Source organism: Crotalus tigris, unplaced genomic scaffold (assembly GCF_016545835.1).
Source record: "Crotalus tigris isolate CLP2741 ecotype Arizona unplaced genomic scaffold, ASM1654583v1 scf7180000018184.2832721, whole genome shotgun sequence".
Taxonomy (NCBI): Eukaryota; Metazoa; Chordata; class Lepidosauria; order Squamata; family Viperidae; genus Crotalus; species Crotalus tigris.
In genome coordinates, this window is record NW_024096871.1 from 2,565,604 (window position 1) to 2,580,812 (window position 15,209).

General features: G+C 35.6%; 1 protein-coding gene across 2 annotated transcripts in view; it reads right to left on the reverse strand.

Moving 5' to 3' along the window:
• Positions 1-1,898: 1,898 nt before the first annotated feature.
• EFHB (EF-hand domain family member B) overlaps positions 1,899-15,209 on the reverse strand; it is a 29,071-nt gene continuing 15,760 nt past the window's right edge. For both annotated transcript variants that reach the window (XM_039348860.1, XM_039348859.1), the window contains 4 exons: positions 14,233-14,440; positions 6,904-7,122; positions 5,110-5,291; positions 1,899-2,459 (listed from right to left, as the gene is read on the reverse strand). In XM_039348860.1, coding sequence (XP_039204794.1) covers positions 2,301-2,459; positions 5,110-5,291; positions 6,904-7,122; positions 14,233-14,440 — 768 coding nt within the window. In that variant the 3' untranslated portion in view covers positions 1,899-2,300. The remainder of the gene's footprint in view (positions 2,460-5,109; positions 5,292-6,903; positions 7,123-14,232; positions 14,441-15,209) is intronic.

Below are 15,209 nucleotides of genomic sequence, written 5' to 3' on the forward strand. Positions count from 1 at the left end.
TGACACTAGCCTTTCTTCTGTCAGTTTTTGGAGAGCTTTCCCCAGGCATCCAGATCAACCACCATATCTCCGGGATGGGCGGGGCTTCCCTCCTTCCTTGCCAACTCTCCGGGGTGGCTTTGGGCCCATTTAGGGTCCCCAAACAGAGAGAAATCAGCCGTAGGAATCGGATTGTCTCAATCCCTTGGCTGTCACAATAGCTGCACAGAAGCCTCGAATGGACATGTTTCATAATTCAATACATCATGTGATGTAGCAGATGTACATAATGCACTTGTGTGAAATAAAGAAACATTTTCTGAATTTTGGTGCCTACAATTTTTTGTTGCTTTTGTGTGGACCATCATTTTTAATTGTCAACATTTTTGTTGCCACTCCTGTCTCATAATTCTTCAATTAACACTTGATTTAGTGCATACATGTCAAACACAAGGCCTACAAGCCAACTCCGGCACACAATGGGCCCATATCTGGCCTGTGGGGCTGCCCTGGAGATAGCACAGAACCGGCCCCTACCACCCCGGCCCCAGGCCAACCCAGCCAGGTTCTCCCCAGGCATGGGCACAGAAGGAGGTGAGTGCGCAGGGGTCAATGGTGCTTCTTTAGGACAGGGGGACTCCATTCTTCCCATTCACCAAGGCCATTGCAAGTGGGACAGCAGGTGGGAGGCTCATTCCACATGTATCACAAAACTGGAAGATGAAGTTGGACGGTGGGGGCCAAGCGCGCAGAGGCTGAAGCATGGTGCCACCCATACCCCACTACCTGCCTTGCCTCACCTCACAGCAACAGCAATAGGTGGAGGCAGAAGCATGGGAGAGGCACATGATCTGGCCCGCTGGATGTGACATGTGGCCATGATTCATCATGGCCTTAAGCAAGCAAAAACAGATGGTGGGATAGAGTAAGGTGGGTGATCACGCAGTGTGTCTGGCAGGCTGCATCACATGCCTTCTCTCTGTGCCTCTGCATTTGCCTACTGCTTTGAGGGCTGGGCTGGCAGTTGCAGCATTCGGACTCACTTGTGCTGCACAGGCTCTGCAGGCCTCGCAACCCAAGTGTGCCAGTCAAGATCCCCACGTGCTTGCTGCCTCCTCTGCACACACCTGGTGAGGCATCCAACTAGGTTGGCCAGGGCAGTGGAGGCTGGTCCCTCACCATCTCTGGGGCAGCCCCATTGGCCAAATATGGGCCCATCTAGCCCACAGGTCTTGTTTTGACATTTCTGAAAACTATTTGGCTAGTTGCCCTATCTGCATCAGGCAAAAGGAGTTGTGAGAAGATGCTCATCCAAAACACTGTATTTCCTGAGCTTTATGGTAGCTATATCATAAAGGAAATCTCTATGAACTATATAACATAGCTACCATAAAGCTCGGGAAATACAGTGATTTGGATAATAACTGATCTTTTCTTAAAATAATAATATATACATATACATAAATAGTAAGAGAAGATAGAATAAAGATACAATTATTTTAGAAAGTAATTTATTAAATATTCTCTCTCTCTCTCTCTCTCTCTCTCTCTCTATATATATATATATATATGTATGTATGTATGTATGTATGTATATATGTATGTATGTATGTGTATATATATATATATATATATATATATATATATATATATATATATATATATATATATACAGATGCATATACATACACAAAAAAAATAAAAATACACAGAGAGAAGAGAGAAATTTCATGGAAGAAGACCGTACTCAAGAATACTGTCATACATGACTAGTCTATTAAATTGTTAGTTTATGTACGGTAGGTTCACTGCATTGAATAACATAAAAACAATTATGACAAATATCATTAGATTTGGTGTACAGGTCTATCAATGTTTGAGAGAAAAGCAGGAAAATAATGCAACTAGATTCATTGGGGTCTCAAAGTATATGTTTATTTCCAACTTCTGGAGAAGAATATATGCAGCCATCATCCTTAAAAACAGCATATTTGTTGAGTGAGATAGAACATTCATAATAGTTCTGAAATTAACAATTATGACTATTCTGACAAATTTATTTTAGTTATTTTATGTTTTTAAATAAATGGGTACTATTTTGGGTCTCATAATATACAATACACATTTCTTCTTTTTGGATGTTTAATACTCTTTTAAAATACATTTTGAAATGAATATGAAACTTAATTTAATATTTTCCATAAATAAATGTCTTCATATGCACTACACACAGACTCTCAAAACCATATTATAACAGGAGAATTTACTGCAATAAAAAATATTCAACCATAAATATCACATAATTCAATGCAGAATAGTTATCAGCTGGTCAAGTGTAATGCCTGCATCTCATCTAGTACATTTCTGATGGATTCTACACAAACTTTTCCTCTGTGATCTTTCAGGCAAGCCTGCCTCCATACTTCATCAAAGCTTTCATCTGAAAGTTTCACACCAATGTTGCGCAAAATGTCTGCAATCTGTGAAATAACATATAATATTGTTAGTCCTTGGAATTTTCACATGCATGCACATATACAGAATCACCCATATATGTCTCTCTAGTCCTAATCCAGCACTTTCTCAAAAGTAGACAAAAACTGGAGCTTTCTTGGATCATTTTATAATATATCTAAGCCAGACATGTCAAACACAAGGTCCAGGGGCCGGATGCGGCCCGCGAAGTGGTTTCATGTGGCCCACAAAGCCATCCTGAAAACAGTGAGGGAACAGTTCCTACTGCCTTGACCCTGGCCCAGGCCAGCCGGGAGCCAATGTACAATTTTGTGGTGGCTATCTATGCTGAAACACATTCAGTCTTAGCTCCACAAGGCAGTCTAGAAACAGTGAGGAACCAGCCCCTGCCATGTCAGCCCTGCCCCCTGGGTACATGCTGGGGAAGTGTCACCCTTTGTGAGGAATGAAGAAATGGACTATGCCTTGGCCCTTGCCCCAGTCCCACTCCCTTCTGCCAGAGACCCTCATATCTGTCCTACTCCTGTAGAGCTGGCCATGCCCACCCAGTAGACCACATCCACTCCATCCACGCCCACCCAGTAGGCTGCAGCCACCCTGACCACACCTACCCGGCCCCCCGAGGGCAACCGCAATGCTGATGCGGCCCTCAATGATCTAAGCTGATAGCCATGGAATAGTTGAGACTCTACACTGAAAACCAAAGGGCAATTGAGTGGATATACATGCCAACTGTCAGAAAAAACAAAATCATTCATTCAATTTATTTATTTATTTACTTAGTTATTTGGCCACTTGAAATACTAATGACTCTAAATAGTGTACATACTGGTCATCCATAAATCAGATTAAAAATATAAAGGTCAAAGTATCTCAGCATACAAGTAATCTTCAACAAACAAATGTAATGAGATCTGGCTATTTTGGTCATATGATGTAACAGTCATAAAATGGTTCAGTCACATGACCAATTCAATTTTATGACCTTTTTGTGATAGTCATTTAGTGAACCACTATGATCATTAAGCAAATATTACGGTCATTAAGTGAACCAATGGTTTGTTATGGATATGGTTTTGCTGAAATCTGAAAGTAAGTTCTGTTATGGGCTGTTATAAAGCATGGTTATGTGACCATGGGGCACTGCAATAGGCAGTAAATGTGGCTGTGTTGCTGAGCATCCAAAATTTAGTCATGTGACTGCTGAGAGAGCCCAACAATAAGAACTTTGAATCTGGGTCATAAATCCTCTTTTTCAGATCAGTTGTAACTTTGAATGGTTACCAAGTGACCAATGTAAGTCAAGGAGTACCCATATATCAAATAAATATGGGACTTCACTTACTATACCAAAACCCAGAATCTTATGTCAGAGGAAAAAATATTACAAAACCCAATTTCCAAGAATCTATTAAAAACATTAAGTAAGATTAGCCAGCTTCCATACACCGTCCAGGAAGGAGTAATTATAGTCAGATTTCCCTCATCTCTACCCTCTTCTATGAAAAAGAACTTGGTGCTCCCCCTGCTGATTGATCAGAAAGAAACATTTTCTAGTTTCTGTTATTAACAAGAGCAGTGTTTCTCAACCTTGGCAATTTATGATATGTGGATTTCAACTCCCAGAATTGACAGCTATGATAAACTTACAAGATTGAAAAATACTGGCCTATAAAACTAAAATAGGTAAACCCAAGGAAGAAAATTTAGGATAAGAAGAAGCAAAATCTGGCCCTATCCATCAGGGTTTTTTTTTAGTTCTTCAGTTGTCTGTGGAGATTCTTAGTCATCCAGATCATAGTTGTCTCAAATATGCTTTTTCAAAAAGCAACTGGATTGTTTTTTCCATGAGGAAGAAAAACAAAATGTTTTGCTTCTTATCCAAGAAGCTTCATCAGTTGTGATGGGGGGGATGGAAGGATAAGTATTGACAATTGAGAGTGGATGGTGGGGGAATGGAAGGATAGATTCTGACTGGATAGTGAAGGGGGGGGGGGAAATAGAAGGATTGTATTTTTTTGCAGATAGCACTCTCCCTGAGAGCTCTTTAGGCCACTTGGGTTTATCTTTGCCCTCAGGGTCATTTGAATCAGAGTTCAAAGGGTTCTGGAATCTTCCTGGAGTTGCTGAAGGGCTGCATTGTAGATTGAAGAGAGGTGATGTCTTATCTCCCCTCTATTGAGAGAGAGATGCTCAATGTTAATATAAATGGTCTCTTTTACCCCTCTTTCAAAATCTACAGTTTGGATTGAGAAGCAAAGCCCATCCAGTCTGAATCTATCCTTCTATCCCTCTCCATCCAATCTCAACTTTTAGTATCTATCCTTATATCCCCTCCTCCACCCCACCAACAGAACTGATGAAGCTTCTTGGATGAAAAGTGAAAGGTTCTGTTCTTCTTCAAGAAAAAAACAGTCCAGTTGCCTTTTGAAAAAGCACCCTTCAGATAGTTCTTTAGTTCTTTTTCCATTTGCATTGTGATTAATACATTAAATCTACAGTTGAGGACTTTTTTTTAGTGTGAAACCTTTTTGTTAAAACAGTTGTACTCAAGATTGGTACTAGACAAGACAACTATCATACATTTTTAACAGAAATGTCACCTACATTCTTGTTGATAAGATAAACTATGCAATATCTTTGAGATATAACTACCTCTTCCTTTGATCTTATCCTGAAGAAGTCTTTCTCATAAACTCCTCTATTACTATAGACAGAGGGGTATAACAGTGCATGCATAGTTGCTTGATCCCCATAATTAGTGGTGTCACTGATACGGCGAAAACGAGGAGCCGGAATATCTGAACGAATGGTTGGAATACCATATAGGGGGTAAACTGTGTGAAAACATATTTTAAAAAGAGAGGAGAAAAGCATTATGGTGCAGTTAGGAGTAACAGAACTAGATTACACCAAACAAACATATCCTTTTTAAAGCTCCTTTCCCATACCAGGTTTTTTGAAACCCATTGAAGATAATATAAATAGTTTCTCTTTTTATTTTTGTGTGATTTTACATTTTTTATTATACAACGTCTATCTACAACTGGAAATAGGAATGTCAGTGACAGTCAATGGTTTCAGAATGTAAGAACAACAACTTTACACATAAAAAGACGTGATGCTTCAATCACTGGATCAAGTCCACAATTTTACACTACTATAGACGCCTCTAATTAGAAGCATCAGTAAACAAGCAGCACTGAAAAAACAAAGTTCTCAAAATACACTGATCTTGGTAGGAGGGAACAAAATCTTGCAGCTAGAATAACTCTACTACCTGGTTACAGTCCTCCAATATTATCAAGGCCCCTTTGAAAGATGGAATATCAGTGATCTTCCTATTTTTGTTTTTCATTAAAAAAAATTTCTCACTGTGAGCAAAGTAATTTATACCAGTTCAAAAGGCTGATCTAGGTCAGCAATGATGTGGACGATTAGGAAGGTTTTAGATATAAAATCTCTCCCATCATTCCTATTGCTTTATCCCTGCCATTCCAGATGTCAGACACAGATAACCTCAGAGGTTTATGGGGGAGGAGGATAGCTGACTGATGGAAAGGATATCTGAAATTTGGGCCTTTGGATTTCCTCCTCCAAAGAGAGGAGGTCATAGGATGACATAGAACTACTATCTTAATGTCCCTCTGAAATCAGAATTTTCATCATTCTTAAATTTTGCCTGGATTATGGATCATATTTGCAACCTATCCCAACTCATACTCATGCTATTAGTCTGTCTTTTTCCAGAAAATATGCATTTCAAATATTTGACCTAACTACGATAGTATCTAATTTTTGAACATTTTACTTTAATATTTTAAGGATAAACACATGCAATACTTGCTTACAAACATACTATGTGTCTCAGGGATACCCCAATCTCAGTCTACAATGGGCTTATGGAGATGACTGTAGGACCAAAACTTTATTATGAAGATGTTACAGAGAAATCAAATGTGATGAAGGGTTTCCAACATTCCCAGTAACAAACCATGATGGCTCAATAAATAGATTAGCAACTGCTCTCTTAAAAATCTTTAGAGATGAGAGATAAAACTCTCCCTTAAGTTATGTTAGAGTTATGGGGGTCAGGATCAATTAAATATTGCTATTTGGATGGCAGACTATCAAAAAATCCCAGGCTATAAAATGGAAAGTTAACAAACTGTCTCAGACAGAAGGCAATGTAAAATCATTTACATGTTATTGTCAAGAAAACAAGACAAAATTATTCATGAAATCAACAGGAATCAAGCCTGGTTTGAGGAAGTATGTACTTTTAAATAACAATATACTATTATACAGATGCTATATTCTCTTTCAAAACAACTAAAGAAACCAAAAGAGTAACAACAGATCTTTAGGAGACTGATTAATAAGTATGTTAATGATATATTTAAACATTTATAACCTGGTTGTAAAAGAATATATAGATACTTTACATACATGATGAAGGAATGCCACCTACAACTGCATTATATTGAGAAGAGGTTGTGCGATAATCAAAAAATACACGGTCAGTTGGTCTTGATAGCGTTCTAGATGTTTTTTCTAAACTTCCTGGTTCCATGGGTACAATATCATCCTGCTTTAGCAGAGCATTTTCATTAGCTTTAATTTCTGAAGCATTTGCTGGAATAAGATCAAAAGGAGCTGGTTTTTTCCCTGTGAACAATGAATGAAAAGAAAAAAAAATAAAGGTTACTTTTATGGAGTGACATAAAAACTATAAAATAGCACAAAAAGAATAATTTAGGAAGCTCTAAAATAAGTTTTAAGGCCATAAACAAGGTACCTTTTTAAAATGAAGAAATAATGGGGTTATGAACACTTAAACGTAAGGGTCCAGCTTCAACCATGTCAAACGAAGAAGAAAAATACTGAAATCACATATGGATACAAAAGTAGCCCTATTATTTATTAATTTAATTTATTAATTATTAATTTAATTTCAGAAATTTATAAGGCTGCTATAATGACTCAGGGAGGGAACTTACAATAAAACTGATTATACTGTACAGTAAAAGAACAATTTACCCAAATACCAGAAGGAAAGCAATCACTAAAAGTCAATCAAACATCCCACTCACGGCGCCGATGGCGGCTTTTTTTTAGCCGTCCGCCCTGGGATTGCATTAAAGCCGGCAGAGACAGCGATCAATAGCTGTTTCGTGGCTTTGAGCCTTCCTCCCTGGGAGAAGGGGAGAAGGTGAGCTTACTCAGATAGAGGTTGAGTTTCCCAGGTCCTCCATAAATTTATTTTTTGGAGGGCAAAGTGGGAGAACTCCCTCGGAGTCTGGGTTCTTCTCCGCATCCTGGGATGCCTTTGTTCTTAGGAACAAAGCCAGATGCTGCTTCCACATCTGCTGCTTAAAGAAGATTTGTGAGTAAAATAAAAAGCAGACGGAGCTGACCAGGAGGATTAGAATTGTGATAAGTTGGGACTTTAACTCAGGAAATAATTGAAGTATCTTTCACATCTATTATTCTAACAGAGGGAGGAAGCGGAAAAAATGGCGGAGGAATGCCATTTCTTTCTTTGAAAGGAAAGACTTTCACTTTCACTTGGCAACAAAGTTTTAACAAAGTAACGGATTTCGGTATTCATTTAAAGAAGCTCTTTTCTTCTTCTTTTTTCTTCTTCTTTTTACTGTCTCCTTTTTTATCTTTTGTAATGGTTGGATTTATAGAGAAGTGGTTTTAAGTGGTTTGAAAATGGCTTCTAAATGTCCTAGAATTTCTGCCTTTCCTAAAAGCTCAATTTCCTCTCCTGTAATTCAGACTATACAGCAATCCAAGCCTAAGTCTCCACCACCCTCTCCCCCACCACCGGCATTCACACTCAAAGATTTACAGGATGCTTTGGAGAAAACAGCACAACAAATTAAAACAGAGACAGCAGAGCTTTTTGAGAAGAAAAATAGGTAGATGAGAGAAGATATGGTGTTGGCTCTCCAAGGGCTAGCAGCTCACGTAGAACGTCTGGATAAGCGTGTGGACGAAGTGGTGGGCAATGTTGAAAGGTTAGAAGATAGAGTGGAAAAAGTAGAAAATAATGTTGATGCAGCACAGAATGAAAGTATTATGTCACAATATAGGGATATGGAATATGCTTTGCGAATAAGAGGGTTGAAAGAGAATTTGCAAGAGAATTTGAAAGAAGTAATTGCAGCAGATTTAGCTCCTATTTTGGGATGTGATCCTGAAGAAATTTTGAGAGAAATAGAAATAATTTTTAGGGTCAATTCGTGGATTGCGAGACAGAGAAAGCTACCAAGAGATGTGGTGATTTACTTTTCCAGAAGATTACTTTGTAATGAAATTATACAAGCTTTTTATAAGCAGAGATTTCAAATTGCAGCTCAAGATGTTATAATTTTAAAAGAAATACCTCCACAAATTCTTAGGAGAAGAAAGGACTTTGCTTTTTTGGCTGAGGAGCTTAAAAAAAGACAAGTTCAGTTCAGATGGGATTTACCTGTTGGAATTGTGGTGAACTATGATGGAACACATTATAGACTCAATACAGTTTTTAAAGCAAGAGATTTTTATGCTTCCATTTTGAAGACAGGTACACCACCATCTCCACCATCTAAGAAAATTGAAGAAAAACTTGAAGAAAAGCTGGCTGAAGGAGCAATGTCATTAGTTTCAGGAGATTTGCAGGGTGAATCTATGCAACAGTGTCTCGAGATAAAAGATGATCCAAAGGAGCAGAGGATGACTCGTGCAGCTCATAAACGTAAAGAAAAAGAACAACAGAAAGTGGATGTTTGATCTACAATGCAATCAACTACCTCAGAGCCAGTGGGAGGAACAAGGCCGAAGAGATCTTCGACGGCAGATTTACAAGCAGTGTTCCGGAGGCTTCATGTCACTAAAGATGGTTAATGGTTTGAATTCACCACAGAAAAGAAAGAAAATTATTTCATTATTTGAAACAACACAAGAATGATGTTGTATGCTTGCAAGAGACTCATATTACGGCTGGGATTACATTTTATAGCCTCTGCTCCACAGAAAAAAGGAGGAGTAGTTATCTATGTGAGAAAAGACTTGTCGCCGAAATTAATTGACTCTGATTCATAAGGAAGATATGTTATTATTGATTTATTATTAAATGGTAAGAGATGTCTGATTATTGGATTATACGCTCCTAACCAACAACAGAAACAGTTTTATAAGTTGATACATCAGAAATTAATTCAATTGGATTATAAATCTGTTATTATGATGGGTGACTGGAATGGTGTTTTAGATTCAAGTAAAGATAAGAAGGGTTCTTTCAAACTTCCTAATTATGCTAAGCTACCAAAGCTTTTTTTGACTTGAAGGACAATTTGGAATTTAGAGATATTTGGAGAGAATGGAATATTGAAGAAAGAGATTTTCCTTTTTTCTCGGACAGGCATCAATCATATTCCAGAACTGATTTTTTTTAATTACTAATGATTTTTTTTCTAGGGTCAAGAATGTTAAGATTTTTCCTGGAACATTGTCTGACCATAATCCTGTATGGTTGGAGTTATCTGTTGAAGATGTGAATAGAAGGACTTGGAGATTGAATGAAAATTTATTTAGATATGAGGTGAATGTACAGAAATGTAGAGAATATTTGAAGGAATTTTTTCTTTTGAATATGTATAAGGGTACTTTGATGCCAATAGTTTGGGATGCTAGTAAAGCGTATATGAGAGCGGTTTTGATTCAAATAAATAATACGAACAGGCGTAAACAGATGCAAAAACGTATAGAGTTGGAAGAAGAAATTAAACTTAAAGAGAAGGCTCTGATTTTAAATCCATCGGATAATAGTTTAAGGGTTTCTATAACTATGCTTAGGGAGCAATTTAATATGTTAATTGCTGATCACATTGCAATTAATTTGCGATATATGAAACAGAATACATTTTGCAATGCAAATAAATCTAGTAGATGGTTGTCTTACCAATTATGAAAGAAACAGAAGTCAAGGATTATAGAGAAAATAGATTATAAAGGTAAAGAGGTATATCAACAGAATCTGATTAAAAGGAGTTTTTTAGATTTTTATTCAAAGTTATATGCTAGTGAAAGTATACAAGTTTTAGATATAGAAAAGTACTTATAGGTAGCACATTTTCCTAGACTTTCTAATGATCAATGAGATGAGATGAATTGCTTAATTATTTCTGAGGAAATTATTTGGGCAATCAAACAATTAAAGGTTGGTACAGATGGATCAACAACAATTTATTACAAAATGTTATCTGAAGAAATGATAGAACCATTGAAGGAACTTTTTAACAGTATGTTGCTCAGGGCAGACGTACCTCCATCTTGGAAAAGGGCTTTCATATCGTTGATCCCAAAGGAGGATCAAGATTTGACCTAGCCTAATAATTATAGACCTATATCTCTTTTGAATAAAGATTATAAGATTTTTTTTCAAAAATATTGGCAAATAGATTAATGCAAGTTTTGAAGCAATTGATTCACAGTGATCAATCTGGATTTATAACTGGAAGATATATGAAATACAATGTAAGACAAATTGTTAACCTAATTGAGTATTTGGATAAGAATAATCAAATTCCTACGGCTTTGATATTGTTGGATGCTGAAAAAGCTTTTGATCAGTTAAATTGGCAATTTTTATTGAAAGTTGTAGAGAAAATGAATTTTGGGGATAAATTTTTGTATGCTCTTAAGGCTATATACCAACAACAATCGGCACAAATTATAATTAATGGAGGATTAACAGAGGCATTTAAAATTGAAAAGGGTACTAGACAAGGATGTCCATTATCCCCATTGTTATTTGTTTTAACAATGGAGATTTTATTAATTAAAATTCATGAATAAACCACAATAAAGGGAATAAAAATAAAACAGAATGATTATAGGTTGAGAGCTTTTGCTGATGATTTGGTTGTGACATTATCTCACCGACAGATTCAGTAAGGGATTTGATGGAAATTTTAACCCAGTATGGGAAGGTTTCAGGTTTTAAGGTTAATAACAATAAGACTAAAATATTACCAAAAAATATGTCTATGAAGGAAAAAGATATGTTAGCTAAATTAACAGGTTTTGAAATAGTGAAAAAGGTTAAATATCTGGGAGTATATATTACAGCTTCTAATGTTAAATTATACAAAAATAATTATGAGACATTGTGGGTAAAAGTGCAAAAGGATTTAAATGATTGGAAAAAATTACAATTATCTTTGTTGGGGAGAATTTCAGCGGTTAAAATGAATGTTCTTCCAAAGTTTCTTTTTTTGTTCCAAATGATACCTATTTTGAAAAAAGATGCCAACTTGGAGGAATGGCAGAAAGGTATTAATAAGTTTATTTGGGCAGGGAAAAAACCAAGAGTTAAGTTTAAGATTATACAAGATGCACGGGAAAGAGGAGGATTTAAGGCGCCTAATTTAAAATTGTATTATGATGCAGTGGCTTTAACTCTGATTAGCGACTGGCTTAAATTAACAAATAAAAATATACCTCTTCTTGAGGGATGGGATTTATTATATGGATGGCATGCATACTAAATTTATAATAAAAAAAGTAGATCAGGTTTTTAAATCTCATATTTTAAGAAATGCTTTATTACGTGTCTGGAAGAAGCATTATTATAGGTTAAATTATAAAATTCCAATTTGGGGGATTCCTGGACACGTGATAGAGGGGGTATCTAGAGGAGTGAATTTGGATAGGATTTCTTATAAGGAATTACTTAGTTTGGAAGGGAAGGACTGGCAACTAAAATCTCTAGCCGAGTTGAAGCAAGAAAATATTGTACACTCTTGGTTTCAATATAATCAATTGTTAGCTAGGTGGAGTATAGATCAAAAGATTGGTATTACTTTAGAGGATGCGAATTTGATAAAACAGATTAAAGATCAAACTCGAGCTCATATAAAGAGAATTTATAATGTCTTAATAGAATTGGATTCTGAAACAGAACTAGTTAAAGACTGTATGGTAAAATGGGCACAAAATATTCAAGAGCCGATTCTATTGGGCACATGGGAGATAATTTGGGTTAGAAATATAAAATTTACTCAAGCTCAAAGTTTGAGAGAAAATTTTTATAAAATGTTTTATAGGTGGCATTTGGATCCCCAAAAGTTGTCTTGTATGTATCCTAACTTGCAGCCCAAATGTTGGAGATGTGGTAGTTTGGATGCAACTTATTTTCATATTTGGTGGACTTGTAGAAATGTAAAAGCTTTTTGGATTAAAATTTGGTGGAATATTCAGAATATTTTTAAAAGAAAGATAAAGTTTACTCCTCAGCTATTTTTGTTGGGTATTATAGTAGATGTTGATGCTAAAGAAATTAATTTGATGTTGAATTTAATAACAGCAGCAAGGCTGATGGTAGGGCAATATTGGAAGAAGGATTGTTTGCCTACTATAGAAGAATGGACACTTACAGTGTCAAACTTAGCAGAAATGGCTAAGATTTCTGCTTATTTGAAGGATTATTCACAAGAAAGATACATTTCAGTTTGGAGAAAATGGATAGATTATATTCAGAATAAATATGGGACTAAAAAGTTCCATTTATTTTATGAATAAATTTTAGAATATTATTATTGTTATTATAATTATTTAGTATAGTAGAAATTTTATGTAAAAGAGAGTTAAAGCGCATTATATTTGTTTATCTATATAGTTGGTTAATGTTAGTTAGATTATGATTATTATATTTATTACCCTGTATTCAGCTCTGGGAAGTGGGGAGGGGGGTAGGGTGGGTGGGTTTGGGATATATTTTGTAATTTTTTGTAGAACTTTTCAATAAAAAAACCCATCCTACTCACATTAACCCAACACTTGGAGAAAGAATCAGATTTTCAGAACAATTTTGAATATGGCCGGCGTGGAGGTCAAACCTATCTACTTGCCAGTTCCTGAGATGATACTGGAACATCCCTAACTGCCAAGAAGATAGTAGTACCCTTTGAATGCTAGAGTATCAGTGAATCCCTCCTCCTATATGAAGGGAAAAGTAGAACCAGCCAAGGTTTCTTCTTGAGAGATGACAAAGTAGCTGAATGGAGCTACTTCTTCCCTCTCACTATTTCAAGAAAGAACATATACTCTATTCTAATACGGTCTACTTTAATAGTAATAGAAAAATAAGGAGAAAAAGTGTGCTGATTTTATGATGATAAGTGCCCTCTACAGGCCCCAGTCATGGGGAATTAAACTATCAGCAATAGTTCTTGTCAGCAACAATCTTTTCTTCATCTTTGCTGAAGGACATTAGTCACCTGAAATTAATGAAAGACGAGGAAAAAGAATGAAAGAGGTTTAAAAAACTTCTCTAACTTCAGAGTTTTCTAATTGTCTAAACTACAATTCTGAGCATTCTTCATCCCGAGGAATGTTCAAAGTCCATATAGCCAGGGGATGCCAAACTTAGGCCCAGTCATTTCACACTACTACAGTGTTTCTCAACCTTGACAATTTTAAGGCATGTGGACTTCAATTCCCAGAATTCCACAGCCAGCAATGCTGGCTGTGGAATTCTGGGAGTTGAAGTCCACATGCCTTAAAATTGTCAAGGTTGAGAAACACTGCACTACTATCTAAAACCAAAAGTAATCCTATGCAAGGTCCACATGTAAGTCTCAAATTTAATCCAAAAGAAAAAATGATTATTCTTGATTACAGATTCCAAATCTTTAGTTTACTTTATGAAATTCTCAAGAAACTTAAGTCCACTGTATTGGTATTAGATTGATTAATATAAATTATCATTTAATGTTGGCCACATACCTTTTGTTATTATTTTTTCTTCATACTCTTGAATAGCCATTTTGTCTTTCCAGTTAAGAAAATTTACAAACTCCAAATAGTCTATAAAACCATCTTTATCCAAATCACAGTAATTAAATAAAGAATCCAAAAGTTCATCATCCAAGTCCAGGTTAAGCTGACAGCATGCCTTTTTCAAATCTTCTCTGCTTATTTTTCGATCACCATCCTGATTAAATATGATAATATGAATTTTAAAAACAAATTCCTGTGTGCCAGACTTGCTAAGTAATACAAAAAATTATACTGTGGAGATTGAATATAATAAATTAAAACACAGTGTGCAAATATAAATTAAATTGAATTAAAGGGTCAACTGAAATAATATTTTAGATGAACTAATGACAAACCAATGTACTTTATAAAGTCAATATGAAGGAATACAATAGATGACATAGATAATATCTTCTTTCATACTGAGGCACACAATGAAGGTTTTATATGTTTAAAACTATTTGAAGGATTGGTGCTTACAAATAACTTTATTTTTCTACTTAGATAAATTGAATTCTTTCAACATTAAATAATATTGAAGCTGAGCTCAAGTTCTGACTTGACCACTTCCGTGTAATTCTCTTGGTAGTACTAAGTGGTTTGTCACTACTTTCTTCTGGGGATAATTTTTTCCTTTCTTTTATTTGCCTAGCCTATAGTCCTGGACCCCATAAAAATCAGAGACTGCTTAAAACATTGTTTACGTTACGTGTTATAAGAACATTCTATGAATATACATTCACACCTTTTAAAAACTGCATGTCTTTTTAGAGAGAAGCAATATATTTGAATGTTATTATATAACAATTAATAAAATATTTAAAGCATTTTAATTAAAAAAGAACAGGCTTTCTTTTTACAAAGAATTGTAACATTTACAGTATGTTTAATGTCCTGCTTTTTTTTTAACATAGTCGCCTTCAAAAAGATACATTTTTTAATTG